The 26,289-nt window shown below is 63.4% G+C and overlaps 1 protein-coding gene across 1 annotated transcript in view; it reads left to right on the top strand.

Moving 5' to 3' along the window:
- Window positions 1-23,809, top strand: part of CCDC187 (coiled-coil domain containing 187) — a 36,052-nt gene extending 12,243 nt beyond the window's left edge. The window contains exons 9-23 of the mRNA XM_081802668.1: window positions 2,599-2,714; window positions 7,276-7,340; window positions 7,589-7,702; window positions 8,727-8,860; window positions 8,983-9,248; window positions 11,806-11,891; window positions 12,561-12,688; window positions 13,634-13,721; window positions 14,934-15,080; window positions 15,958-16,094; window positions 18,561-18,712; window positions 19,082-19,215; window positions 19,476-19,660; window positions 20,197-20,273; window positions 20,604-23,809. Coding sequence (XP_081658794.1) covers window positions 2,599-2,714; window positions 7,276-7,340; window positions 7,589-7,702; window positions 8,727-8,860; window positions 8,983-9,248; window positions 11,806-11,891; window positions 12,561-12,688; window positions 13,634-13,721; window positions 14,934-15,080; window positions 15,958-16,094; window positions 18,561-18,712; window positions 19,082-19,215; window positions 19,476-19,660; window positions 20,197-20,273; window positions 20,604-22,363 — 3,589 coding nt within the window. The 3' untranslated portion in view covers window positions 22,364-23,809. The remainder of the gene's footprint in view (window positions 1-2,598; window positions 2,715-7,275; window positions 7,341-7,588; window positions 7,703-8,726; window positions 8,861-8,982; window positions 9,249-11,805; window positions 11,892-12,560; window positions 12,689-13,633; window positions 13,722-14,933; window positions 15,081-15,957; window positions 16,095-18,560; window positions 18,713-19,081; window positions 19,216-19,475; window positions 19,661-20,196; window positions 20,274-20,603) is intronic.
- The last annotated feature ends 2,480 nt before the right edge of the window (window positions 23,810-26,289 follow it).

Raw genomic sequence — 26,289 nt, 5'->3', positions numbered from 1 at the left:
CAGGTCCTGTGTCCCGTGTCTAGGTGCTCAGGACCACCCCTCCACAGACCCTGCACCTTCTCGTGGCTTTCCTCCCCAGCACGGCCTGAGGCCTTTGGGGGCCCCTTCATGCAGGCCCTTTGAGTCCAGTTGGTGGAACAGAAGGATGGCTGCCAGCAGGGGGCAGCATTGGGCTGGACTGCTGGTTCTCCACCCCCTGTGTCCCAGACCCGGAGAGGCCAGGGAGGGGAGACTCCCCAGAGGTTGACCCGGTGCCCAGGCTCCAGGTGGACACCCCACATCTGCGCGTCCCCCTGCTGGACGGCGGGCAGGGCCTCGCAGGCCCAGCAGCTCACACCGCTGGGCATTCCCGCCCAGGGGACCCCACACCAGGGCGCTGCGTCTTCCCGGCGCCCCCGGCTCTGACCAGGCTGTGCAGAGTCGCGCCCTGGACGACCCAGCAGCCTTGCTGTGCAGGGATCAGCACCCAGGGGCTTTGCGGGCCCCTCTGTGTCCAGAAAAGCTGCCTGGCCTGTCCCTTCCAAAACAGCAGTTGCTGCTCCCCGCTCGCGGCTCTGTGCCCCTCATCCAGCTTGTGGCCCTCCCTCCGCTGCCCCAAGCTGGTGCCCCCCAAGTTCTCCAGACCCAGGGCCTGGCCCGTCCTGATGCCTCTCAGGCCAGTTTCTGAGTTGGGGTGGGACCATGCCCCACACTGTCCATTCCCTGCTGGGACCGTGGGGCTCCGTCTGGTTGGGGACCCAGCCTGTCCCCAGCACAGCACGGTGAGGATGCCGGCTCCGCCCTCCAAGGGCCCAGCCTCTTGGGAAGGAAGGGTGGGCGAGGGCACGCCCCCGCGGGATTCCTGCCCCCACCTGCGGGCCCTCCTGCACCTTGGGGAGTGCCATCAGCGTTCTGTGAGATGTGTTCTCATTCCCATTTTACAGACAGGAACACTGAGGCTCAGAGAAGCACAGTGACATGTCAGGGTCTCATAGCTCGTGGGAGGTTCTTCCTCCCCGGCATTCTCTAGTCCGGTGCTCTCAGACTGTGCCCTGAGAACTCGTTAGACATGCAGAGTCCCCAGCCCACCCCGGCCCCCCTGGACCTAGTGCACGAAGCCAGTCCTTGGGATCGTTTGAGAACTAATGCCCTGGGAAGTCTAGGCCCGAGGTCCACAGGGCCCGCGGGCCCCTGCCTGTCCACGGACAAAGCTGGATGGGCAGCCAGCCACGCTCATCCTTCACGCGAGGGGGCGGCAGTCCTGCTCACACGGCAGAGTCGAGTCGTGTCCACAGTGGCAGAGGCTGGGTGGCCTGCAAAGCCCACATGTTTGCCGTGTGTCCTTTTATGGGACGTGTTTGCCGATCCTGGCTTATTGAGCGATGGCCGTGAGGGCATTCCCTTCAAGGAGAGCCGCTGAGTGCCCCTGCAGTTACCTGGTCTCTCCTGTCCCCTCCTGTCCCCTGATGGTCACGCACTCCCACAGCAGCCCCCGCCCCATCCCGGGGTCTACCTGGATTCAGCCCCCAGCCCGTCCACTGCCTCCCCAGGGCTGCTCCCTCTTTCCAGGACCCTCTTCCCAGCCGTCTCCCCTGCAAGGCCAGGGGCTGCAGGGGCGGGGGCCCGGCGGTCACGTAGCAGGTGCTCCGCAAACACCCGGGGCGGCTGGAGGAGGGCCATGCCCCCCGTTCAGTCTCCACGGCCCACGGGTGTGTCCTTAGTCACTCGGGCGGTCCTGAGTCGCTGTGCGCCAGGGGGACAAACGTGACGTGAGGCAGAGCTGTGTGACTGCGGACACAGGCGCCCCGTTCATACGGTCGTGTCCCGGGCGGGGCTCTCCTGGCCTACCGCTGTCTCGGGAAAGGCCCAGCCTGACGCCTTCCTCCCAGCCCTGCCAGTGACATGTGCTGGCCAGCCTCAGGGCAGGGGGTTAGGGTGGCCTGAGTGGGGACAGGCCTCCGAGTCCAGCTGGCCGGCTGTGACCCCTGCGTCCTCGGGCACCTGGCCGGCTCAGGCTCCGTCTGTGGGACGGGGCAGCGTTTCGGGCCATGAGCAGGTGGCGGTGAGGGTTAGGGCTGGTGTGTCTCCATTCTGGGCCTGGTGGGCAGTGCCCCTTAGCAGATGGTAGAGGGAACGACAGAGATGAAGAACGTGCTCTGTGCCCCTCATTCCCAGAGTGGCCATTTTCCCCCGAAGGGCCTGGCGCGGGAGCAGACCCAGAGCAGGCCTGGGCTCCCAGGCAAGGGGCATTCTGGTCCCAGTGCAGTGGTGGTGGAAGCCAAGGCTCAGCCGTCCGAGCTCCCGAGGGCTGCTGGTCCCCGGGGTCCCAGTGCAGAGCCCATGCTGCCGCTCACAGATGACGCCCCCCCAAGCTGGGGGACCCTGCTGGCGTTGGCATCCCTGGGTGCCACCTGCTAACTGCTGCCCTCCTGGTCCTCTGGCACAGGCCCACCCCCTTAGGCCTCTGGTCCTTGGCTTCAGCCCGGGCCCCGGTGGGTCTGAGAGCTGCGTGTTCAGGCCGAGGGAAGCTGGGTCACCACCCCCAAGCCCTGCAGCCGCCTCAGACTGCGTGGATGTTCCTGCCCGACTCTGCTCACATGTGTGTTTGTGTGCCCCTAGCTCGGTCGGGGTGCCGGCCATGTTGGACCCCACCTGCGGCTCCCTGCAGCTGGAGGAGATGCCGTTGGCCAGAGGGGCGGCGGGCTTGGTCACGCCCTGGACCGCGCGAGGCTGCGGTAAGGGCGAGCCTGCGGACGGGCCCTGGGCTGGCTGGCCGGGTGGCCGGGGAGGTCCGCTGGGGACCCCCTCCACTGCCTGATGCTCCCGCGCGGTCCTGCGGGTGTAGAGAGATCCTTTTCTATGTGGAGAGCGTCCATGCATCAGTATTAAAGTTTTTTGGAGGCTTTCGGGACCCAGCCGCTTGCTATGTGCTCTTGCCATGCCTCTGTTGTGACTGATACTTGGTCCAGTGGGGGCCATTGGCGGCCCTGCTCCCGGACCTCTTCCTCGAGCACCCGCGGGCCCAGGCTTCTGCCATTCCTTTTGCTTCTGAAGGGTTTTGTCCTGGGTTTCAGATGAGGAGACTTGCTCAGGACCACAGGGCTGGTGCAGAGCGGGGGGTGCAGGGGTGCGTGGGGCGGTGCCCTGCCTGGTGCGCTGAGGGGATGGGTGGGCTGTGGGGGTGCTCCACTCAGGGAGGGGCAGCTGGAGGGTCCTGGCACAGCGGCTGGGGATGTGTGTAGAAGGCGGCCCCCTGGGGGTGGGGGGGGGTTCTGTGCCATCCTCATCCCGTGACCAGTCTCTCCCACCTCCCCTGCCTCGTGCTCTGGGGGACTCTCCAGCCTGTGGTGGGGGCTGCTGGGGAGCCTCACACCTGGCCCCGCGTCTCCCCATCTCCCGAGGCACCAGGAGCCTTAGCAGCCTGCTAATGCATTTGCTCCTCTCCCTGCTCTTCCAACTTATATCCACTGAGCACCTGCTGCGCCTGGTGCCTGAGATCAGGCCCAGCCCTGGAGGCACCTGCTTTTAGTGGGGGAGGCAACAGAAGATGCTCAAGGCAGGGCACACAGCATGTCGGGTTCCGAGCGATAAGTGACAAGGATACGTGACCAGCTTCCGGGTAGAGGTTTCCACCGTGTTTCCAGTCCCAGAAAGTGCGGCCCAGAGGGGGGCAGTGGGAGGCCCAGGGGCACCCAGGGATGAGCCGGGATGAGGGCTTGGACGCAGTTGCCAGCACTCAGTCCATCCCCTGCTGCCCTTCTGGAAGGCTGGCTGAGCCGGGGGATGGCTGGCTGCTGTGAGGGTCAAGAGTGAGTCCTAGTCGCCTGGGGGTGGCTGCCTCCTGGCCAGGATCCTGCAAAGGGGGTCAGGCTCTGGCCTTCCCTCCAGAGTGGGCAGCCCTCTCTTTAGTCCTCGGCCCCATTGACCATGCCTGCAGGGCCGAGCAGCCGGCGTGGCTCCTTGCTCTTGGGAGGGACGTCCACGGTGGGGGCCCCGGCACCAGAGGCTCCCCTGAGAGGCTCAGGCAGGAGTGAGCGCTGCTGTCCCTGCAGTGAGGTTGGGGTGAGGACCCCGGAGGCACTGGCTTCAGTGGCTTCAGGGAACAGTGGAGATGGCCCCCCTGTCCATCACCTCCACACCTGGGGTCCTGGCTCCCAGGAACCTGGGCACAGATTTATGTTCCCGAAAGCTGGGAGAACACAGGTGGCCTCCACCTCTCGACTGTCAAATGGGGTGACGTGAAGCTCGGAGTTGAGGCAGAAGGCACGTGTCTCTGAGGACAGCCACTGCGGGGCTCTCAACTTTTACTGCTGCTGGTTAGCAGTGCCCCGTCCCTCCGGCCCTCCTGGGACGCCCGGCGCACGTGCCCCCCCCCACTTGCACTCCCTGCGCGGTGTCTGCCCATGTGGGGGGTCGACATCTGCGGGGGGCAGGCAGCCCTGCCTGGAGCCCACGGAGAGGGGCATGAGAGCGGAGCTAGGGCAGAGAAGGGGACCCTCTCTGCATCCCAAGGGGAAAACCATCAGTCACTGGTTGGAAGGACAAAATAGCTGCATTGTGGACTCCCACAACCAGGGGTGAGCTTCCCCATGGACTCATTCAGGGGGGCGGCGGTCAGTGGGTCGCCTGGGCTCCAGGGCAAGGACAGGCCCTCCTGCAGAGCTGCCCCTCCCCGCAGGCCCCTCTCAGCTGGGCGAGGGGCTGGGCAGAGTTAGAGGGGGCCCCACGCCACCTGCTGTGGGGCCTCGGGGTCCTGAGGGCTCCCACCCCACACTGGCCGTGCCTTCCAGAGAAAGGAGACAGGGCAGAGCTGTCCCAGTCCCCTGCCCCGTGCCATGTCCATGAACAGCCCTCCGGGAGCCTCGGAGTCTTGTCTAGGAGGAGCTGTTGGCCAGGGGACCCGGCAGCTTCCACAGGCTGAACCGGAGCCTTCCGGAAAAACCTGCTCCTCTCCCTGGCTCGGCCTCCAGGCTGTCTCTCCAGGAGGGCGGGAGCAGGATGGACAATGGGGTGGAGGCTCACCCCAGCTTCTTGGTCCCTCCCATGTCCCTCCTTACACTGTCAGTGGGGCAGGGCCTATCTCTGTGCTGAAATTCTCTGGCAGGATCTCTTTACCCTGAGGCTGCAGGCAGCCCCCAGGACCCATTTGAAATCTGAGCTGCCCCCGCCTAGAGTGGCTGAGAGCAGGATCTCAGGTAGCCAGAGACCAAGCAACGAGCACACCCAGAGTGCGTGTGCTGGGCTTTCATCCGACACCTCCTCCAGGAAGCCTCCCAGATAACACTTGGGCTGGGCCGGGTCCTGCCGCTCACCCGGTCGTAGCTTGCTCTGTGGGCCGTGAGCACCTGAGGGTCTGGCTCTCACTGCAGTTCCAGCCGCGGCCCACCACGTGCGTGTGCCTGGGAAATGTTTGCCAAGAGTGAGTGAGCCAGCTGCTCGATCCATGGAAAGCCGGGCCGTTCTGCTCTGGAGGAGAAGCACTCCTGAGCGTCCTGAGTGCCGGGGCCAGGGACTGTGTGCACACGTGGGTCTCGCCGGTCTCAGCGACCTGGGGGGGGTCCCATCCTCATGCCCCTGCTTATGGAGGAGCCTGGTGTTCAAAGAGGCACCATCACCTTGAGCCAATCGGTGGCAGAACAGGGGTTTGGACCCAGTTTTTCCTGCTGGGGGCAGCGTTGTCCAGTAGACAAACGTCTAGACCAGCATCACTCGATAGTACTTACTTTCGAGACCATGTTGTCTGGTGGAACCTTCTGGAAGGAGGGGAATGTTCTAGATTCTGGGCTATCCAGTATGGTAGCCGTCAGCCACGGTGGCTGTCTAGCCAGGGAAACGGGGCCAGCAGGACCGAAAGGGGGCGTGTTAGTAGTTCCTTTTCATTTAATGTCAGTGGTGCTCGTGGTGGCCGGCGGTCAGGCCAGACAGGGAGACTTTAGTTCCGGGCCGGGGGCCCTCCCACCCAGGGCGCGGTGTCCTGTCAGCTCCTTCCAGCTTCAGGCCCTGATTCCCCGAGCTCAGCCTCATAACTGAGAACACGCTTGTCGTGACACGCCCGCCTCGGGGACAGCTCGGAGCCCAGGGCCATGGAGCCCGTGTCTCCATGGTGACCGTCTGGGGTGCTGACGTGTGGGGCCAGAGATGATGAGGAACACCCCTCCCCCAGCCTTCGAGCCTCCCGGGTACCCGCAGGACGGTCCATGGGCGCTCAGGCTGGCGGGGCCTGGGGGGTCCTGGGCATCTTCTCTGGCTCCAGCTTCTCTCCGTGGCCACAAAACAAAAGCAGAGGAGGATGTTTCCTTCTCGAGGGAACTTCAGCTCAGAAGAGACACTTCAAGCCGTTCTCCCCAGTGGGTCTCCATTCCCCGTGGAGGCGGGACAGAAGGGCTGCCCCACGCTCAGCACACGTCAGGTGGCCGGAGCCCCTGCTTCTCCCCCCGCCTTGGTGCTTCAGAGTTTTCTCAGTGCTGTGCAAATGCCCTGGGGCTGGTTTCGCTGAGGTCCACAGCCGCTCCCGCTGGAGCCATGGAAAGCCGGCCGCTCTGCTCTGGACGAGGAGCACCATCCAGGGGACGGCATTCTCCCTGCACACTGGCCAGCCACGACGGTCATACAAGAGCCACCAGGAGGGCACCAGCCCCAGGAGGGAGCCCACACGCCCTCCTCTGCCCACCCCCACCAGGCCCAGGCCCAGAAGATGGGAGGCAGGCCAAGGAGGGTGCAGCCAGCCACCCCTCCGACCATGGAGGCAGCCGCAGAGGGGCCCAGAGCACCAATGGTGTGCAGAGCCCGAGCTGACCCCTCCACTGCCCTCGGGGACTCCCTGACCCGGGCGGGGAGGCTGAGTTTTCCGTGCTCATTCTCTGGAGCGGCCCCAGAAATCCCAGGGACGCCTGGGGACCTGCCCAGCTGTGACCATGACTCCGCGGCAGCAGCTGCCGTCCGTCCGTCCCGCATGTGCTCGGGCTTCTCACCGCCGGTGGGGGCGGGGGAGCACCTCGTTTTCCCACCGAGGCTCTGAAGGGCTAGTGATTTGTTCCAGGTCACCCGGGGAGGTCTGTCTGCTTGGCTCCCGATGTCTCTGCAGACTCGGGCATCGCTCCCGGGGGAGTGTGGCCGAGGGTCAGGCAGCACGAACCCCGAGCTGAGGTGGAGCAGTCCCAGCAGCCGGCTGCCTCCCCCTGCCGTAGGCTGCACCCGTCCGCCCTCCCTGGATGCCGTGCTGGGAGTCGGGCGCCTGCCCTCCTGCAGGCCGAGGGCTGAGGCCGCTCAGCTGCCCCTTCTCTGTGGCTCCTGCAGGTCAGCGCTCCGGGCACCTTGCCAACGTCCCCTGGAAGTCCCCAAGCTTTCTCAAGTCCCTGCAGGTGTGTCCTGCCCCCATCCTATCGGGCTGATGACAGCTGTGTCCCCGGTAGGCCTGCCTGGCTGGGGTGAGCGGGGAGCAGCCCTCGCCCCCCCGGAGGCTGAGCAGAGAGGCCTGAGTGGGGGGCTTTGGGGGCATCCCTCCGAGAAGTGGGGCACCACCTGCCCTCTGGGGCTCAGGGCTTTTGGGAGCCATGGGGCAGCCGTGTGGGCCCCCCCAGGAATCCTGAGGCTTGGGCCGTCCCTGCAGCTGGACCAGGAGAAGCAGGAACGGGTGCTGACCCTTCTGCGGCAGCGGGCAGAGCTGGAGGTCTGGGAGACGCAGAAGGCCCTGGACCAGCTGCTCTTCAAACACCAACTGGAGGTCAGCCGGCCCATCCTGAGGGCCCGAGGGCTCTTCCCAGGCATGCCCCACTCCCGGCCAAGGGGCGGTGCCACCCCGTCTGCCCACCCGAGCCCGGGGCCCTCCTGGGTGGATTTGGCTCTCTGGCTGCGTGGGGGCCACGTGCCTTTGTGGAAGGTCAAGTTGGGGAGGTTGCGGAGGACACAGTGCCACCTGAACCGTGGGCCCTGCCGGAGCCTGGAAGAGGACAGCATGGCTGCCTGCCAGAGGCCAGCTCAGTGGGTCACACACAGACGCTCAGTTTAAAGCAGAAGCAGGACGTTTTGGCCCACTACTAACCTGGGGGCACCTGGCTGAGGGGACAGATGACCGCCTGAGCCTGTGTCCCCGTGTGTCGGCACCTGAGTCTTGGGCCCTCTGTTGGAGCTCACGAGCTGATGTGTGCAGGGCGCTCAACAGCCCTGGCAGGTCTGCCAGGAGGGGCAGGGGCCCCACATCTCCGACCCACCTCTGCCCAGCCCCATGCGCTCGCTGTTCCGGGGAGTACAGATGGCACCTGGCCCTGCGGCCGGCATCTGGGATCTGGTTGGATGTGGTCAACCTTCTCTGTGTCTTCGGTTGGGGGACTGTTGGGAGGTACTCACAGTACATTGGGGAGGCATTCCCAGGAGGGTGCCCCAGCCCGGGGAGCATGTGCACACACAGGTACACACATGCGCCTGTGTGTGTGGGCAGCACGCACACCCGCCCGGGTTCCAGCTCTCCCCTGCCCCTCCTCGTTCCCAGCGTCACACCCGCTGAGTGCTTGTAGCTGCCGCAGCTGGGGTGCAGGGCTGTGGCTCCCGCCGTCTGATCCCCCAAGTCTGGGGTGCTCCAGCCCCGGCCTTGCTCTGCGTCTGCTCGGCACCTGCCGCCCTCCCCCACGCTGCCACGTCCAACCCGGTCTGGGGGGCAGGGGGGTCCGTGAGCCCCATGTGGAGGATGGACAAAGGAGGCCTCTGAGGTTGGGGCCTCCACGACACACCCCACCTTCCTATTCTTGCAGCATCTTATGGAGAAACCCTCCACCCAGGCCAGGCCAGAACCGGCTTCGGCTTCGGCTTCAGCTTCGGAGCGGCCACGGGTGTGTGGAGTCCTGGAGCCGACAACCTCTCCGGACACCGCGACCACCAGACCCAGGTGGGGCCGCAGGTGGGGCTGGCCACAGCCTCCCAACATAGCCGCGGGCGGGCCGGCCGCCTCGGACAGGCGCGGGCGGCTGGGGCTGCTGGGGCTGTGTCTCCAGCACTCTCCCCCCACAGATCACAGCCAGCCCTGGGCAGAGACGCTGCCACACCCTCCCAGGGTGCCCAGGAAGGACAGCAGAGTCAGGAGGACAAGTCAGCTTCTGCAGGTGAGAGTCCTCAAAACCACGCACACGGCAGGCGTCCGACCCCGCGCCTGGGGCAGGCAGAGGGGCCCGGCTTTCAGCCACATGCCTCCCCTCCTCCTGCGGACAGGCTCTCCCGGTGCTTCTCCTTCCCTTTCCCGGGCTTTGTGTTCTTGCCGTCGGCATCTACCTTACACGGTTCAGGAACTCCATGAGTCTCCTTTACTGTTGGAAACACTCTGTCCCCTCTGAAGGTGTCTGCACAGCTCCATTTCCCGTGCCCGATCTCGTTGGTGTAAACCCGATTCTGTCTCTGGCTTCACTGTCCTTCTGCCTGAAGGATCTCCGTCAGCATTTCTGGTGGTGCCGGTCACACATTCTCTGAGCTTTTGTAAAGCCTAAGGACAAACTCATTTCATCTTTGTTTTTGAAATATCCTTTGCTGAACATAGAACTCCAGGTGGATGTTTTTCCTTCCGGTTGACGCGCTGCCTGGTCTTCTGGCTTGCCCTGTTTGCGACGAGAAACCTGGGGTCACTCTTCTCCCACGCAGGAGGCGCTTTTTATCTCTGGCCGCTTTTCCCGCTTTCTCTTCATTACTGCTTTGGAGCAATTGGATATGACGGGTTTTGGTGTAGCTTCTCTTTCTGTCTCTTGTGCTCGGGGTGTGTTGTGAACCTTGTACCTGCGGGTGCATCGTATTCGTCGTGTTGGGGAATGTCCGGCCACCATGTCTTCTGTGTCCTCACCTCGCCTCCACTCGCCTGGACGTTTTTCCACCTTCAGTTCTTTCTGTGTGTTTCTTTTTTTCTTCCGTGTTTCCTTTTGGAGAATTCCTCCTGCCGTGCCTTCAAGTTCATTACTCCTCTCCTCTGCGGTGTCCGATTTGTCACTAATCCCACTCAGCATCTTTTTCTTCTCAAGCATTTGGGTTTTCATCTCTAAAAGTTCCATTTGGACACTTTTTTATATCATCCCTGATTCTACTTAACTTAGTAAACATAGGGAATATAGTTATAAAAGCTTTTAAAGTCCTTCTCTGGCTCATTCTACTATCTGGGTCGGTTTCACTGATTGATTACTCTCGTTATAGGTCATGCTTTCTTGCTTCTTCACATGCCTGCTGGATGCTTTGAACTTTACCTTGTTGGGTGCTATATTTATGTGCTCCCACAAACAGTTGTGAGCTTTGTTCTGGAACACAGTTACTTGGATGCAGCTGGATCCTTCCAGGTGTTGCTTTGATAATTGCCAGGTGGCTATGAAGCAGGGCTCAGTCTGGGACCAAGGCAGGAGCTTCTGTGGACTCTGCCCTAAGACCCATGGATCATGAGGTTTTCCAGCCTGGCTAGTGGAGACAGGTGCAACTCTGGGCCTTCTGCTCCTTCCTGATGCTTCTCTCCCCAGCACGGGTAGCTTCCTCACATGGTTCCCACAGAAGGCTTGTGGGGGACACTCCAAATCTCCAGGTTCTCCCTGTGTGGCTCTCTCCTTTCTGGTCCTTCTTCCATGAGTTTTAGCTGCCTGGGTCTCTCTAGACTCCCAGCTCCATCTCCTCTCTTCGAGGGGTCTGCAAGGCTCTGCCTCAGTTTCCCCTCCCTGCACTGCAGCCTAGGAAACATTCTCAAGGCAGTAAGCTGTGACAATCAGGGGTCTCACCTGTTTTCTGTCTCTCAGGGATCACTGTGCTATATTGCCTGACGTCCAGTGTCTGGAAAATTGTTCCTTCGTATGTGTGTGTGAACATTTATATATGTATACATGTGTATATGTGTCATTTTTTTTAAAGATTTTATTTATTTATTTGAGAGAGAAAATGAGAAAGAGAGAGCACATGAGAGGGGGGAGGGTCAGAAGGAGAAGCAGACTCCCTGCTGAGCAGGAAGCCCGATGCGGGACTCGATCCTGAGACTCCAGGATCATGACCTGAGCCGAAGGCAGTTGCTTAACCAACTGAGCCACCCAGGCACCCATATACGTGTCATTTTTTTGTTTTGTTGCATTTTATTTATTTATTTATTTTTTTAACGATTTTATTTATTTTTTAGAGAGTGAGTGAGAGAGAAACAGCATGAGAGGGGAGAGGGTCAGAGGGAGAAGCAGGCTCCCCGCTGAGCGGGGAGCCTGATGTGGGACTCGATCCCAGCACCCCGGGATCATGACCTGAGCCGAAGGCAGACGCTTAACCATCTGAGCCACCCAGGCGCCCATGTTTTGTTGCATTTTAAAGTTATTTTTAGTGGGACAATAAATCCACAATCCAATCCCTTTTACTCTCTTGGTGGGAAGCACAAGTCCTCAAATGAACTTTTTAAAACTATAGAGTCCTTTTTCCATCCCACCCAGCACTGCAGGACAGCTAGCGGTGCTCAGTGGCAAGAGAGCTGCTCATGCCCGGAATTTGGGCTCTGCTGTCACCCCACCTGCTTGGTGCTAGACCTCAGATGGGTCACTCTCTGTCTCTGGGCCTCAGTCTCTCCTTCTGTGGAAGTGAAGCAGCAGAACTAAGTCATCCCCGAGGCCCCTGTACCCTGGGTCTTGTCCTGTATATGATCAGTGGGTTCATACACAACCTTGCATCGGGACAAAGGAGATGGTGAAATTCCCCTGGTGTGGCTTTGTGAAGATCTGGTGTGAAGCTGTGTATGTGGGGGCTATTAAATACCCCAGACATCCTACCTTTGAGAGGCCCTCCTGGAGAAAAGGCCCCTGGAACCCCCACATGACCCAACCACCAACTGCTTTCTGTCCTCAGAGCCCCGGCAGGAAGTGGGACCAGACCAAGCTCCCTCCCAGCTGCCCCTGGCCAGGCTCTACCCTCGGGTCAACCCCACCCACCAGGTACAGGGAGAGGTGCCCTGGGGAGGGGGGTCCAGGGAAGGCACAGGCAGCATGTTTCAGACCCAAATCCTCCAGCTGACTGCCTGGGCCATCAGGGGCTGAGTGCTGAGGCCCACGTCTCCTAGAGCCTGCACCCAGGGCGTCTCTGCTGCAGATTCTGGGCTGGGGGAGGCACTCCCTGCCACAGGCATCACCCACCCTTCCCACTGACATCTGCCCAAGCCCCTTCCTCATGCCTGGGGCGGTAGGTGAGAGCAGGCATTTCAACAAAGTTCTTCAGGCAGGCTGGCCCCCACCTTTCAGGCTGCACATTTCAGGGCAGGCAGCCATCTTTCCCCAACCCTCTTGGGCACAAACAAGTGCTCAGCCTGGATCAGGGCTGGGCATGAGACCAAGACAAGCAGGACCCCGCCCTGCCCTTGGGAGCTCACAGTTGGGAGTGGGGTACTCCGCCTCAAGAAAGGAGACACTACGGGGTGGGGGGGAATGAGTGAGGCGGGGCAGTCCAGGAGGGCTTCTTGGAGGCGGCGGCCGCCCCTGGGCTGGGCACCGCTCCCACCCAGCGAGCTGGTCCAGCAGTGGCCTGCTCGATGTGCCCCGCCCCAGCGGAGCCTGGCGGGGCCCTGGAGCGCCGACGCCGCCGGAGCCCCGGGCCACTTCACGCTCCAGATGCTGGAGCTGAGCCTGCGGGAGGAGGAGCTGCGCGCGCAGCACCAGACTGCGCTGCTGCGCCTGCGCGAGAAAGCGCTGGAGGAGAAGATGTGCGCCGAGCTGGCCTGGTTGGAGCAGCAGCGAGCGTGAGCGCACGCGCGGTTCCGCCCCCGCTCGGGCCCCGCCTCCCGCCTCCCGGCCCCAACCCCCTGTTCGGGCCCCGCCCCCGAGCCCCGGGCCGGACCGCGTTGCGGGGAACGGACTGTACCGATCCCAGTAGTGATGGGTATTTGCGGGAAGTTAGCTAAGGCAGTGAAGCTCCAAGAACAAATACGTACTTACTGAAACCACCCGCAGTGCCGCCTCTCCCGGGGAAGCCCGCCTGTTTAGCAGTCTTGTTGAGGGAGACACGCTTATGGCTGCTGACCCGCATTGGGAGTTCACCCAAGTGCTGTTCTCCAGCCTGAGTTTCACCCTGGATCAGGAAAAGCTTCCCGCGCGCCCCTGCCCGCCACAACTCGCAGGGTGTCCCGCTCGGGCTGGCCGCCCAGCTCCTGTAGCCGGCCAGGGCTGGGCCTCCCAGCCGCCTCCCGCTCTGCGTCCTTACACTGAACAGGTGGAGAGACTCCCCTTAAAGTAAATGCCTGCGAGCGGGCGGGCTGTGTCCGTGACATGCATTTTGATGCACTGATTTTTGATGCATGGAGAGCTTCCTGATTGTCCCTCACTGGCTTCCAAAAAGTATACCCCAGCGAAGGTCCTCCCCGACAGTTGGAGAGCATGCCAGGCTGTGCGTGTGCGGTTCCATGGTGCTCCCCCCACCAAAGGACCCTCTGGGTGGGCTGGGGCTCCAGAGTGCAAGGCGCTGCCCTCCCTCAGTCTGTCAGGCCCGAAAGTGGTCATGAAGAGTAGGTGGGAAGAGTGACAGCCCGGGCCGGGCCTCCAGGCCCCCCCGGGTTCCCCCAGCCTGTCCCGGCTGTGGGCGGGGGCTGTCCCAGGTCCACATGACTGGCCGGGGCTGGCCGTGTCTGCAGTTTTCCACACCCACCTGTGGATGCCAGGTGAGCAGTGGGTCCTGCCTCCTCCCTCAGGTGTCTGGGCAGCAAGGGGAGCCCCACGGTGCCGGTAGCCTTGGTGGAGAGGCAGCTGCAGGCCCTCAGCAGCCTTGAGCAGGAGCAGGTAAGGGCCAGCACAGCCCCGAGGGGTGGGCAGGCGACCAGCACCGAGTTGGTCCTGCCGCGCTCCTGACTGGTGTGTGAGCATTCTGCACCACACCATGATAATTCCCCAGCCGTCACCACCCTCCCAGGGGGCTCAGGACCCCGTGGTGCAAGGGGAGCATCCAGTGGCTAGAGGGGGCAGCGTGGCCTGGATGCCGTGTGGCCCTGCCGTCCTGCCCCCTGTGGCCTCCTGGAGCCTCGCCAACGGGAGAATGACAGCAGTGTCTGCTGCAGGGGCTGCAGGAGCGTCAGCGCGGCCGGCACTGGCCAGGGGGGATGTGCACGACCACAGAGGGGCTCACTAGGTGCTCCGAGCCCAGTGTCCAGGGGCCGCTGTGTGGTGGGACCCATGTTAGCCCCCTTTATGCAGATGAAGAAACTGAGGCTCAGTGTAGGGGGCTTGCCTTGTTCAGGGACCCGCAGAGGGGCAGTGAGGGGTGGGGCTGGGTTGACAGAAACCCTCCCCCCCAGGCCAAGGAGGTGGGGTGGGGGATTTGGGGATTCCAGGCAGAGGGGCCAACGGGAGCAGACCCAGACAGAAAAATGGGGTGACATCATGGCCGTGAGCTGTGAAGGGGGCTGAGAAGAGGCTCCAGTTATCACATGGCAATGAGGTGGTGAACCAGGTGGTCTGAGCCCCTGACCCCTGGGGCTTGAGCAGGGGGCCCAGCTCTGCCCAGCCTTAGTTTCCTCTTCTGACCTATAAAGGCTGCCCTCTCCTGGGGTGGGTGTGCAAAGACCCGAGCATGTGCTCCGGGCAAGGTGGCTCTGCCAAGGGGTGTGCCTTCAGAGACAAAGCAGGGACCAGAGGACACCTGTGGACAGTTTAATGAAGGGACGAGTCCAGGGGGTGGGAGCAGTGCCCAGAGCCTGGAGAGAAGGAGGGCTGAGTGGGGGAGGGCAGAGCTGCAGCCAGCCTGCCCCAATCCAGCCCTGGGGCCCAGGGAACAACACCCTACCTTCCCTCCCGCCTCCTGCTAAGCCTCCTGTTGGCCAAACCCACGGGGGGCGAACTTGCTGGAGCAGGATGAGAAGGGCACCTGGAGGGGCTCAGGGAAGGCCCCGCAGGAGCTGGGCTGCCCCCTCAGACACCCCTTTTTCCCGCTCATCACGTGGGTCTCTCTTTGTGTGGGGTTGGGGGTTTTGCTGACGCCTCCTCTGTCTGGTTCAGAGAGAAATCCGATGCCTGCGGAACACTCACCTGTTCTCCCACAAGGAGAGGAAGCTGCTCCTACAGCATCAGAGGGACATCCTCTGCCTGCAGACGGCCCTGGCGCACCTGCAGCAGGAGCTCGAGGCCCGAACCAGGCCGCCTCAGGTGGGCGCACTCCCCAGGCTGGAGGCTTGTCACCTGTCCCCTGGCTGCTCCGTGGGACAGTGCAGGACCCCCGTCAATATGCCTGCGACCCAGAGCGGGGAGGGCCTGGGGAGAGATGCAGCGGGAGGACAGGAGGGGCGGCCACCTCCTGCGGGGGCCAAGGAGGTTTCCTGGATACCGCAGCCCTCGTCAGGCTCTGGAAGGGGAGCCAGACCCCCCATGGTAGGGGAAGCCACCCTTCCAGGCCCGGGGGTGGAGGTGAGAAGCCCAGTGGAGGGGGGGGTTAGGCTAGAGCTGGGGATGGGGCCAGGGCTGGTGGCGGCTGAGGCAAGAAGGAAGGGTGGCCTGGGCTCCTAGGGGGGCAGCCCCTTGGGGAACCCCAAGCAGCAGGGGTGTCCTTGCTCCAAATCCCCGTCCCCACCAGCTGTCCCATGGACGAGGCTGTGTGGACACGGAGCGGGGCAGCCGTCCCCAGCCTGCACGTCTCTTCTGTCGCGATGGGGATGTTGATGGCCTCACCTGGTGGGGTGAGGATGGAATGAACTGGGTTCTATGGGTTAGCAGTCACACTGCGGGATGAGCAGCCGGGTGGTGTGCGCCCTGCCCCAGGCCGACCTGCAGGACAGGTGACCCGGGGCAGCCTCGGGCAAGGAATCCCCAGCCCTGGGCCTTATGTCTGCACCTGTCTGGGGCTGATTAGCACAGGATGCAGGGCTGCTGGGAGGGTAGAACCACCTGTTTGAGCTGGTGAGAACACCTGCTTCAGCACCACACACTGGGCAACCAGCGGCCTCGCCACGTGAAGCCTGCCCCCTGCTTTGCCTGAGAGCAGGTGAGACAGGTGTGTGTCACACGGCTCCCTTGTGCTGTTTCTCAGAGGTCTGGCCCCGAAGTCAAGCTTGCTCAGACGGAGGGGCCGGCACAGGGCTCCTCGTGCCCCTCGACACCACATGGGCCTGGCAGCCCCACCAGCCCCAACCTCTGGAGAAGCCCTGAGAGCCCAGGCGCCCAACAGTGAGTTGTCACCGGCAGTCCTGGCCCCATGCTCACCATTAAAAGCCTTTCCCGTGCTGAGTGGCCCCTGTGCTCATGGCTGCCGGTCCCTGCACCTCTCAGCCCTGCTGAGGGGAGGGCGGCCCTGGGGACCCCGAGGGGGCCCTGCTCCCGCTGGCTGGCCCATGGGGATGTGGGCAGAGGCCAGAGCGGCCCTGGCCCAGCGGGAGGAGCACAGCGCTGGTTCGTTCCTAGCGGGGCTGCTGGCTATGGTGTGGCCCTGGGGTGCCCTCCCTTCCTGAGCCCGCTTCCTCATCTGTGAAACGGAGACAGGGCTGCCAGCATCCCCGGGCTATGCAGGGAGCAGTGAGACAAAGCAAGTAGACGGGCCTTGCTCGGGGGCAGTGTGGCCCCCCCAGTTGCCAGGAGCCCCTCCAAGGCCGGCGTGGGGCTGTCCTGCCCGCTGAGGCGGCTGAGCCTTCTCTCACAGGCTGGCCACGTGGCCGCTGGCTTCGTTCTGCAGCAAAAGGGCCTCTCCTGGCCGACGAGAGGGGCCCTGCCCAGGCTGAGTCACCGAGGGGGCGGCGGGGGCGACCGATGCCCAGTGCCACCTGACACGGAGCCCTGCTGTGCGGGAGAGGGAGCTACTTTTCCCATCAGGAGTGTCATCCATCCCTACACTGGGAACGCCTCCTTCCCTTCTGTCTTAAATAAAATGGCCCCAGGGCTGTGGGCCCACCAGCCAGACTAATCACAGCAGTCTGGGGGTGAGGACGCAGGAGGCAGCCCCCACGCCGGGAGGGGCTCACCGCCCCCTGCCAGGAGCGGCCTTCACAGGGACCCCTGCCTGCCTGTGGGAGCCCTGGCGCCTCCGGCAGCCCTCTTCCCGCGTGGCAGGACCCTTTGTAGGCCTCCACCGCACAAGGGGGTCATGGCCCACTCAGCTGCCCAGCCATGAGCCCCACTTGGCTTCCCTGTGAGAGCCCATCTCAAATCAGTCTCAGCATGGACTGATCTACCCTTCACGTTGTTATGGATTGCCAGGCCCGGGGATCTCCGAAGAGGCTTCCAGGCTGACTGCACCCTCCCGGTAGCCGGGATCATTGGGAAGGCTGTGTGGGCGGGGCCGTGAGCGCAGGCGGGGGCAGGCCTGGGCCCCCGTGGGAGCCAGCCGTCCTCCTAGGGGGCGAGGCCTCCTTTGCTTTTCTCATCACACCAGTGAGGCAATAGTCACTGTTGGAGGGTCAGGGAACAGAGAAGCTGGGTACAAAGAAGGAAAAATTTCGGATTTTTTATACCCACTCTCTCCCTCACTGAGAGAGATGTTTGACTTTTTGCTGGAGGTCACGCCACGCAGAGAACAGAGGTACTTCATTCTTTTGCTCCGACAAGGGGAGCTCAGCAGAGCTCAGAGTGGGTCAGGGCCCAGGTGCATCCTTGAGCTAGTGCCCGTGGGCCACTCCCCGCACTCAGCGCCCCCCAGGGCTCCTGGCCTGAGACCCTGGGTGTGGGGAGGGGGTGGGAGGGACGATGAGCCTTTTAACGGGCAAGGGGGCTCCCGTTCCGGGTTATTTAGCCTGTCCTACCCCCGAGGCGGCACTGAGGGGTGGGTGATGGGCTTAGGTGCAGCAGCCCCCTTGCTCCGTCCTCTGCGTCCTTGCTCCTGGGGCCAGGCAGGGGCCTGCGTCGGGGACACCCCGGTGTGGACAGCTGCCTCCCAGGCCTTGCCCCAGAGTCAGAGCTCCAGCCCCTGAGTTGTCTCCTCCTTCAAAAAGGCTCAAGATCACAGGCACTAGGGATGGCCCTATGACCCCACTCCCTGTTCACACTCCCAATGTGGGTGTGACCGCCTCGGGGGAGACGCTCGGGGCCACCCTGGCGGGGCAGCCTGCTGTGCCCAGTTGTAGTGAACAGAAGCAAAGCAAGCCAGAGAGTGGTGGCCGTGTCCCAGCAGGCCTCCGCACCACACTGACCTTCAGTCCAGGGGTCAGGAGACCCGGCAGCCTTGCCCCCCAGCTGCCTCCTTGAGGCTGTGATGATGGGGGAGGGGGGTTCTTGATGCCGGTCCGTGTGCCCAGAGCATGGCAGTGGATCTGGGTGTATGGCGTCCAGGCCTCCGACCTGCTGGGCATCCCAGAGCTCAGGTCGGTCCAGTGGCCGGTCTCCATGCAGAAATCTTGACAGAACACCCTGTGCTGGGGGACAGACACCTCCCTCCCGCCCCAGCCCTGTGCCCTGTCAGCCCCCAGCAATGGCCCCATCTGGGGGCAATGGCCCCCGCTTGGGAAGATGCCTGGTGGGCAGGGCCCGGGCCCTGTTTTCCCTCCCCCGCGCGCTGCCCACTCGGCCACCATCCACAGCTGTGCCCTGGACGCATGCTGCCCCCTCGGGAAGTGTCCTGGTCAGGGCTCATCACCCGGGGAGGGCACAGCCCGGACAGACGGTCACAGGCCCTCTGCACTCACTGCCTTGCAGCCTTCCCACCAGGCAGGAGGACGGGACCCCGCCCCAGGCCACTTCAGCCACAGATAGTCCCCGGCTGCTTCCAAGGCCGGTGTGTGGAGAGGACACGCCTGTGGCCCGCAGCTGGCCTGACGCTGGGGACCGGCTGGCAGAGAGCCAGAGCCCCGTGAGCCAAGGTAACCAGGCAAGGCAGCCGAGGACCAACGGTCATCCTGTCAGTGGGCCCTGGCCACTTGGGGCAGCACCGGGTTGAGGTCAGAAAGACCTGCATCCTGGCGAGCCTCGCCCGAGCAGTGCGACCGGGCCATCCCCCACCTCTCCCTCCATGTCTGGGTTCAGTGGGCCTGTCTGGGCAGTGTGGGTGGTCCGGCGAGGGGTGCTCCTCCCTGTCCTCAGTCTCCCCCTCTCTCTACGGGGGCCAGTTCAGGTGGTGGGCCCGTTTCCCAAGGCTGAGTGTTTCACGTGGCTTCAGAATTCCTGGACACTGTGCCGTCCATGTCCTGCGGCCCGTGCCCGTCAATGCTCACGGTCCCTTTGCCTCACAGGAGACCCCCAGCCCAACCCCCAGCCCTTGTCCTCGGAGGAGAAGACCCGGCCTCTGATGGAAAGCCGTGCACAGAAACTCCAGGACCGGCACTCCCTGGGCAGAGGGGGTCCCTGCAGCCCCCCGGAAGCCAGCGTGAGTCGAGGCTTGGCCCTGCACCCTCTGCAGGCAGAGTGGAGGCCTGGCCTTGCTTTGTTGGGTTCTACCATGTGGCTTTGGATGGGGGTGTTACCCTTTCCACCAGATGAGGGTTTGGATGGGATGGGGCCTGTTTGGCCCTTCCCAGGTGGATTCGTCCATTGAGGGGTCTTTGGAGTCCACAGGGGGCGGGTAATCTGGTAAGAGGGGGTCTCCAGGGCCATCTTTAAGGGGATGGTCTTTGTTCCCTACTGGAGTCACAGGAGCACAGCAGCTTTATCCACGGACCAACGCCACAACCCGGCTGTGGTCTTCCAACACATTTCCAGCAGGTGGCTGAAGGCAGCATGAGCCCAGCAGGGTCAGAATTGGGGCTGGATTTTGCCAACAGCCCCAGGGAAGAGGTCCAGCAGATGGAAAGCTGGCCGTCAGGGGAACAGAGGTGTGAGGTTTGGAGAGCTGCCTGGGCCGGCGGGACCTTTGGGCAGGAGTCAGGGCTCTGGGACATGGAGATGACTGTCCTCTCCCGGAGAGATCCTCACTCCCTCCTGGCGCCCCTTGTCCTGGCCTGGGCCCCCTGTGCACCCCTAGCCCTCCCCATGCCCTCCTGAGTCTGACTCCCTCTGTGGAAACAAAGATGTCACCTGGTGAATCGGCCCAAGACCCAGGGGTGGGGGCAGCAGGAGGGGCCCTTCCAGGGCCTCTGAGCCTCCAAGCCTCTCAGATGGCAACACCCCCAGAGACCTGATCCAGCAGGGACTGAGGCCAGAACCCCTAAACACAGGGCCCCTTGCCCCCACCCGGGGAGTCCTGTGCTCTGGCGGTCCCTCCCTAGTGGGGCAGATGCCTGGCAGGCCGGTTGTCAAGCTTATGAGGTAGTTGAAGGCCCTGCAGAGGCCCTGAGCTGTGAGGAGGAGGCTGGGGGGATGGGGCCCTCTCCAGGGAGCCCCCAGGACATGCCCACAAATATGCCTGCAGGATAGAGAGCTGTTGGCAGGAGGACCCCTGCGACCCCTTCTCTCGGCCGGAAGCCGCCCCGCCGACCGCTGCTCCAGGTGATCCCCCCCACCCCCCGCAAAGGCCCCGCCTTGCACAAGGAACAACAAATCCTCACTTAAGGGTCATCCAAGACTGGCTCCTCAGTCAGGACCGGCAACTCTGAGGCTGGACATGTCCAGACATGATTCCCTTCCGTGTGGTGCTGGGTGTAGTCGGGGGCTCAGCCACGCTGACGCTGTGGGCATTTCTTCCGCCTGTCTGGGCTTTTCTGGTTTTGGGCCCCTGGCTTAGGGGCCGTGGGGTGTGGGCTGCCGCTTGGCCCTCACCGCAGGGGTGCCAGAGTGTGAGGACTGTGGGCCTCACCCCCAAACCCCCTCTCTCTGCAGCTCCTGCGCCACCCAGCCCACGTGCGGGCAGCCCCCTGGAGCTGGGCCCCGAGTCTGAGTCTGAGTCCGCTCCCCGGAGCTGCTCGGGGTCCCGTGCCTCCTCCTCTGTGAGCGGGCCGTCCTGCCGCTCTCTTCAGGAGTTTCAGAAGGTGTCCGCCACTCTGGTGCAGCTTTCCCTGTCAGACTGGGAAGCTGGGGACCCTCCCGACGCTCCCAACGCAGACCCTGGCTGGTCTGGGGAGTTCTCGCCTCAGGACTCCTGGGGGCTCCACCGCGGCGGGGGGCAGGTGGCCCGGGAGAGGGTGGAGGGCAGCGGGGCCGGTCCCCGGCGCGGCTCCCCCGTGGACGCAGGAGGCCCAGAGCCAGGCGGAGGCCCCCAGCAGGCAGGCTGGCTGCTGCCTCTCCCAGATGCCCCCTCTTCGAGGTCAGGGTCCGAGCTGTCAGAGGCGTCCAGCGAGCTCTGGGACGAGGACAACCTGCTGGAGCCAGGCACTGGCGCTGAGCCAGCCTCGGGGTGCTCCTCCCCTGCGGGAGGCTCATCCCACCTGGAAAGTGGCGGGGCGCCCTGCTCTGCACCTCCTTCCTTGGGCCTTGGGGAGGGGCAGGAAGCTTCTGGAACCAGTGGGAGCCTGATCAGTGGATTAAATACAGGAAGAGCCAAACAGGTGTCACGGGAGGCTGCCTGCATGGCACTCCCATCCAAATCTTCCTCCAGTGACTTAGACCTGCCCCTTTCCTCTCCCTCGGGGTCCTTGGCATCCGAAGCGGTGGATTTTGGTGAAGGAGGAGACACTGGGCCTCTGCAGGCCTCAGATGGCTGCCCACAGGGGCCCGGGGACGCTGACCCGAGACTGTCCAATGACGGGAAACCCCAACAGGCCTGGTCTGAGCCTGAAGTCCCCGTGAACCTGCGGGCTCCTCCTAGGGACGCTGGTGGTCTGGTCGCCCGGACACCCGAGGGCTGGGCGCCTGGGTGTAGGGGGAGGGGAGACTCCCTGGAAGCCTGCTCCACCCTGGCCAGTGGGGTCTTGCCTGAGATCCTGTCCCCCGTGGACGACGTGCTGTCCTACGGCAGTGCCGACCTTCCATCCTCCACCCACAGGGACGCCAGCCTCCCTCCTCTGCCTCCTACCCTCCCAGCAGAGAGGGAGGCCAACGCCACCAGCCTCCACTCAGAAGACTTCCCTCCCCCACCTGAAGATGCCCTGTCTCCTGGGGGCTCGCTGGGCTCCCCCGGGGAGGACGCCTCCATCAGAACTGGGGAGTTGCCCTCCTTGTCTGAGGAGGGCCTGCCTGAGCCGCTGTCCCCGGGGCCCCAGGAATCAGGGCTCTGCCTGGAGGTGGGCAGACAGGGTGGAAGCCTTAGGGACAAATTGGGTGAATCGTGTTGTGATGGGGGAGCCCAGGCTGTGGGCAGCCAGTGGTCTGAGCCAGCTCGCTGGCTAGGGTCCCCCTTGTGTGTGGGGGCAGGTGATGCCGTGGGGGGGCTCCCAAGGCTGCCAGTGCAGCCCCCAAGCCCATCCAGAGTGGCCTCCGAGGCCGGGGAGGGTCTGCCAGTGTTGTTGGTGGCTGGAGGTACGGGGCTGTCTGGCACCGGGCAGGGCGACCCGGCTCCTGCTTCGGGCGCAGGCCGCTGGGTGGACGCACCCGGCATGGAGAGAGCTGAGGTGGTGGATTTGGTCTCCAGCCAGCTCACCAGAAGGATCCTGTGCGACTCGCTGGCTGTGCTCTCGGAGATGGCCCAGCCGGCGGCCCGCTAATGGAAGACCTGGCGTGTCCCCGAGGCTGACCCGGCATGTCCCCGAGACAGATGAGACTCCTGAGGAGACAGTGCAGGGCCCGCGGTGACACACAGACCCCTGTGACGTTGCCGTGTCATTGTGCCTGCGTGTGCTTGCGTGTGCTGGCACGTGCGGGAGGCTCCGGAAGCCTGGACCCCCGAGGGCAGAGCCGCCATTCAGAATAGCCACCTGCCGCTGGCCGTGAGGGTGGTCACCCGACGGTAGGCCGAGGACCAGGCGCTGGCGTGACGTTAAGTGCAGTGGGCTCCGCATTCTTCTGGACGTTGGGTCCACTGCTTCCAGAAGGCACCTGAAAGGGCCCCTGTTCCACAGAGTTCAAGAGGCAGGAGGGTGAAGGGTTGTGTGGGAAGTGTCTGGAGGCCGGCTGGCCCAGGACGGATGCGGAAGTCACGGATCTGAGAGAGAACAGTCTGGAGCAGCTGGGAGGGGAGCAGCTCCCAGGCTGAACCGGGCGCCAGGCCGCGAGACCACCTGCCAGGACGGAGAGCCATCCGGAAAGGCCAGGGGAGAGAGCGCGGTTCTGGGGACGTGGGACAGCCCGGGGTGGAGGTGGGCGGGGGGCACATCTGCACTCACACCCCCAGCTCTGCTGGTTTCTGACACCCAGGCCTGCGTGTGGGGCAGCCCACCTGTGCAGATTAGAGGAGCGGCCAGCTCAAGGGCCAAAGCTCACCGGCCAAGCCTCGGCCTGTCCTCTGGCTGTAGGTGGGCCGAGGCCTCCCTGAGCGCTCAGGACACCTTCTGGAAGACACCAGAGCCCCTTCCCTGGTGGCCGTCAGTGTTGGATGAGCCCTCGGGGACACAGGTGGTCTTCAGGGGTGTTGGCAGGGTGCTGATCCGTCAGGACTTGGCTCCTCCCATCCAGGGCCTCAGGCTTCCCCAGCTTTAAGAGAGGAACTCAGCCGCTTGACTGCATTTATGGACCCCTGGGAAGACCCAGATTTTTGCGACTTGCAGGTTAGGTGGGAGATGTCTCCAAAGCTGGCCTGGCAGAGCCCCGAGGTCGGCCTGCACCCTCCACCTTCTAGCTCTGGAGAGGGGCCTCCTCCAGGCAGCCCTCCATCAGGCCCCAGCCCTGGGGCAGCCGCGCGTCCAGGCTGGCTGCTGGCCAGACCCACCCTTGTCACACGCTGGCTCATCCTGGCTCAGGGCTCGGGGAGGCACGGGCTAAGACACTTCACACTGCCTTCGCCCAGGAGAGGCTTGGATGGGGGGTGGGGGGAGGTGTTCCGCTCTGTAGACACAGTTTCCAAACAGCTTCTGAGCTACAGCTCTCTTATTGATTTCCTTCTAGTTTTCTGAACAAATTAGTCTGTAATTTTTTATTTTTCTCTATTTATTGCTGACCCTTTTGGATTTACGAGGCCGTGTGAGAGGAGTTATGTATTTTACACACACGCGTTTGGCATGGTAATAAATCTCCCGCATCAAAACCCTGCGGATTGGCCTCAAACTCGATCGCCCCCTTTCTGGTCGCCGTGGGGTGGCTGTGCTCCCAGCTGGACCCTTCCGAACGACCTTCCCCAGGTGCCGGCTGGAGACACGCCACGCCCAGGACAGCGGGGTCCGCGGGAAGCCGCGCTCTACAGTAACTTGGATTGTTCAGCTCAGCACCGTGGATGGTGTCCGATGCCCTCAGTCTCAGCCGGCCCCACGAGTGTGAGCGCGGCTCTAGCATTCGGGTCTGTTGGGCCGGCGAAATTCCACACCGGTACTGCAGCTGCCAGGGCCTCGCGCGCCTTGGCTCCAGTCCCTACTAACCTTGTGGGCCGATAAATCTTGATACCAGCCTCCAGAGAAGTCATTATCTTTCACAGGAAGTGATTATTTCCCAGTTAAAGCCCACATTTAATTTTCCAGTGATCTGTCTCTTTCAGCTGCCCTGCACCGTACCCTCCTGCATAAAATGCCCCCGAATGTGCCTTCAGTCCTTCAAATCCCAGACCACCAGACCAGCTTACGAGGCCTTTTCGTCCCTTACCCTGAGTGGCCGTAACAGCCGCTCCTATAAAATACAGCTGAGGGCCAGGAGGGCAGGTGTGGAGCAGCGATGGCTGCGTGCGCTCCGGGGGAACATCGCGGCGCCCTCAGGGTGGTGCTGTCCTGTGCCCGGGGCACCTGGCCCCCCGGGGTGGGAGGTGAGTGAGCAGCTGGTCCACCGGGGCCAGGTTGTCTGGCTGTTGGATGAGCACCCAAGCAAACCCAGTTGAGGAGGTCAGACTTGTCCGTGCCGGCTCCCCAGGCAGCATCTGGGCCCCAGAAGAAGGTCTGCAAGTCCCACATGGCCCACCCTCTGCCAGGCATCAAACCCCAAGCTGTTCCTCTCCATTTGTCCCCCAACAGCGTACCTTTGCCCCCAGCAATGGCCCTCCCACATCCCCGTGAGCACAGCTGGGAGGAGGCGGTGGTGTTTGCAAATGGGACGAGAGGTTTGGGGCACAAGGACAGGATCGTGGGCACGTGCACACACATCCTTGCACCCGTGGCCCTCCGTCCAACAGCTGCGTCCGCCCAGGCTGTAACATGGCCCAGCGGGGCCGCTGTGATGCTCAGAGTCCGTCCCAAATCCTGCTCTCCACCTCTTCCTGGGGGCGTGGCAGGGACCCCCGTCCCCCTGCCTCCATGTCCACCGTCCCCGCTCTCCTTATTGTGAGGACGCACAGGATTGTCCCCACCAGGCTCTGTCCCTGGTGCGTGGCAGTGCTCTGGAATAATCCTCCTTCTAGAAGTTTTCCTGAGAATGTGTGGTGTTCCTGAGCAGCACCTCCTGGACACCAAACGACAGCTGGAGGGCAGGGCCTGCTCCGGAGTCTGGGCTGCAGCTGGGTTCCTCTCTCTGCCCCGTGCAGAGCCTGCCCTGTCGGTGGGGTGCAGAAAAGGCTCAGCGGCTCTGCCCTCCGGGGCCCATGCCCATGCGGCTGCACAGGCGGCCCCGGGAGCAGGAAGGAGCTGCGCCTTTGCCCGGCCCCTCCTGAGCCCCAGGGGCCCCCAGGTTGGAGACCCCCACTGTCGAATTTGTGCCGTGTGCCCTTAACCACAGTACTTGGCCCCGGGCTTCAGTTTCCCCCTCTGTAAAACAGGAACACCAATCCCTCACTGTATCAGCTCCGAGATGCAGGCCTCCCCACTGTCGAAAGCCTGTGGAATCAGAGAGCATCCTTGTGTCGGGAGGATCTGACAATCGCCCTCAGCTGCGTGTTTCCACCTCAGCAGCACCGTCGCCCGGCCTGCGCGCCCACGGAGGGAGGGCAGATGCCTCTTGCAGACCGGTGCGGGGGGCGGTGCCAGGGGCTGTCGTGGGACTTGGAGCAGGGCCTGGAAAACCAGCAGAGGTTGCGATGCTGCCCATTTCTCGGATTCTAAGATACAATCCCCCACACACCTTGTTTTAATGCTTCTGAATCTGGCTGCATTTTACAATCGACATGTGCATTGAAGGGGTGCAGTCTCTCCATGCTGGGCTAAGCCGGGGGCCACGGCTGGCTTGATGTCACCCCAGAGCAGGTTTGGGTGAAGTATTACGCGGCCGTTCTGACTGGCCTCCAGTGGGGCTCACGGTGTCAGCGGCACAGCCTGTCTTGCCCCCGTGGGGAGGGACACCCTGCTGCCACTTGTCTGACGGGACCTGAGGAAAAGGGATCCCCACAGCAGGACGGGGGGTTCGGCCAGCACACCCAGAGCAGGTGACTGGCCTCCTGCTGGCCGAGGAGGGAACAGGAGAACCCCAAAGGCCGCTCAGTGGGGCCACATGCACCCCCACTGGCTGCCCCAGAGAGCCCCCCTCTGGCTCCCTCAGTGCCTGGATGGGGACACACAGGCCCCGGGGTAGAGTTGTGACGGTGGGACTTGCCCCTGGGGAGGGAGGGGCACAGTCCCTCCAGGTG

Source organism: Leptonychotes weddellii, chromosome 14, assembly GCF_054177405.1.
Source record: "Leptonychotes weddellii isolate Sample4059 chromosome 14, ASM5417740v2, whole genome shotgun sequence".
In the NCBI taxonomy this organism is placed as follows: Eukaryota; Metazoa; Chordata; class Mammalia; order Carnivora; family Phocidae; genus Leptonychotes; species Leptonychotes weddellii.
Note: the sequence above shows the minus strand (reverse complement) of the source record. Positions and strands in the feature narration are given on the sequence as shown.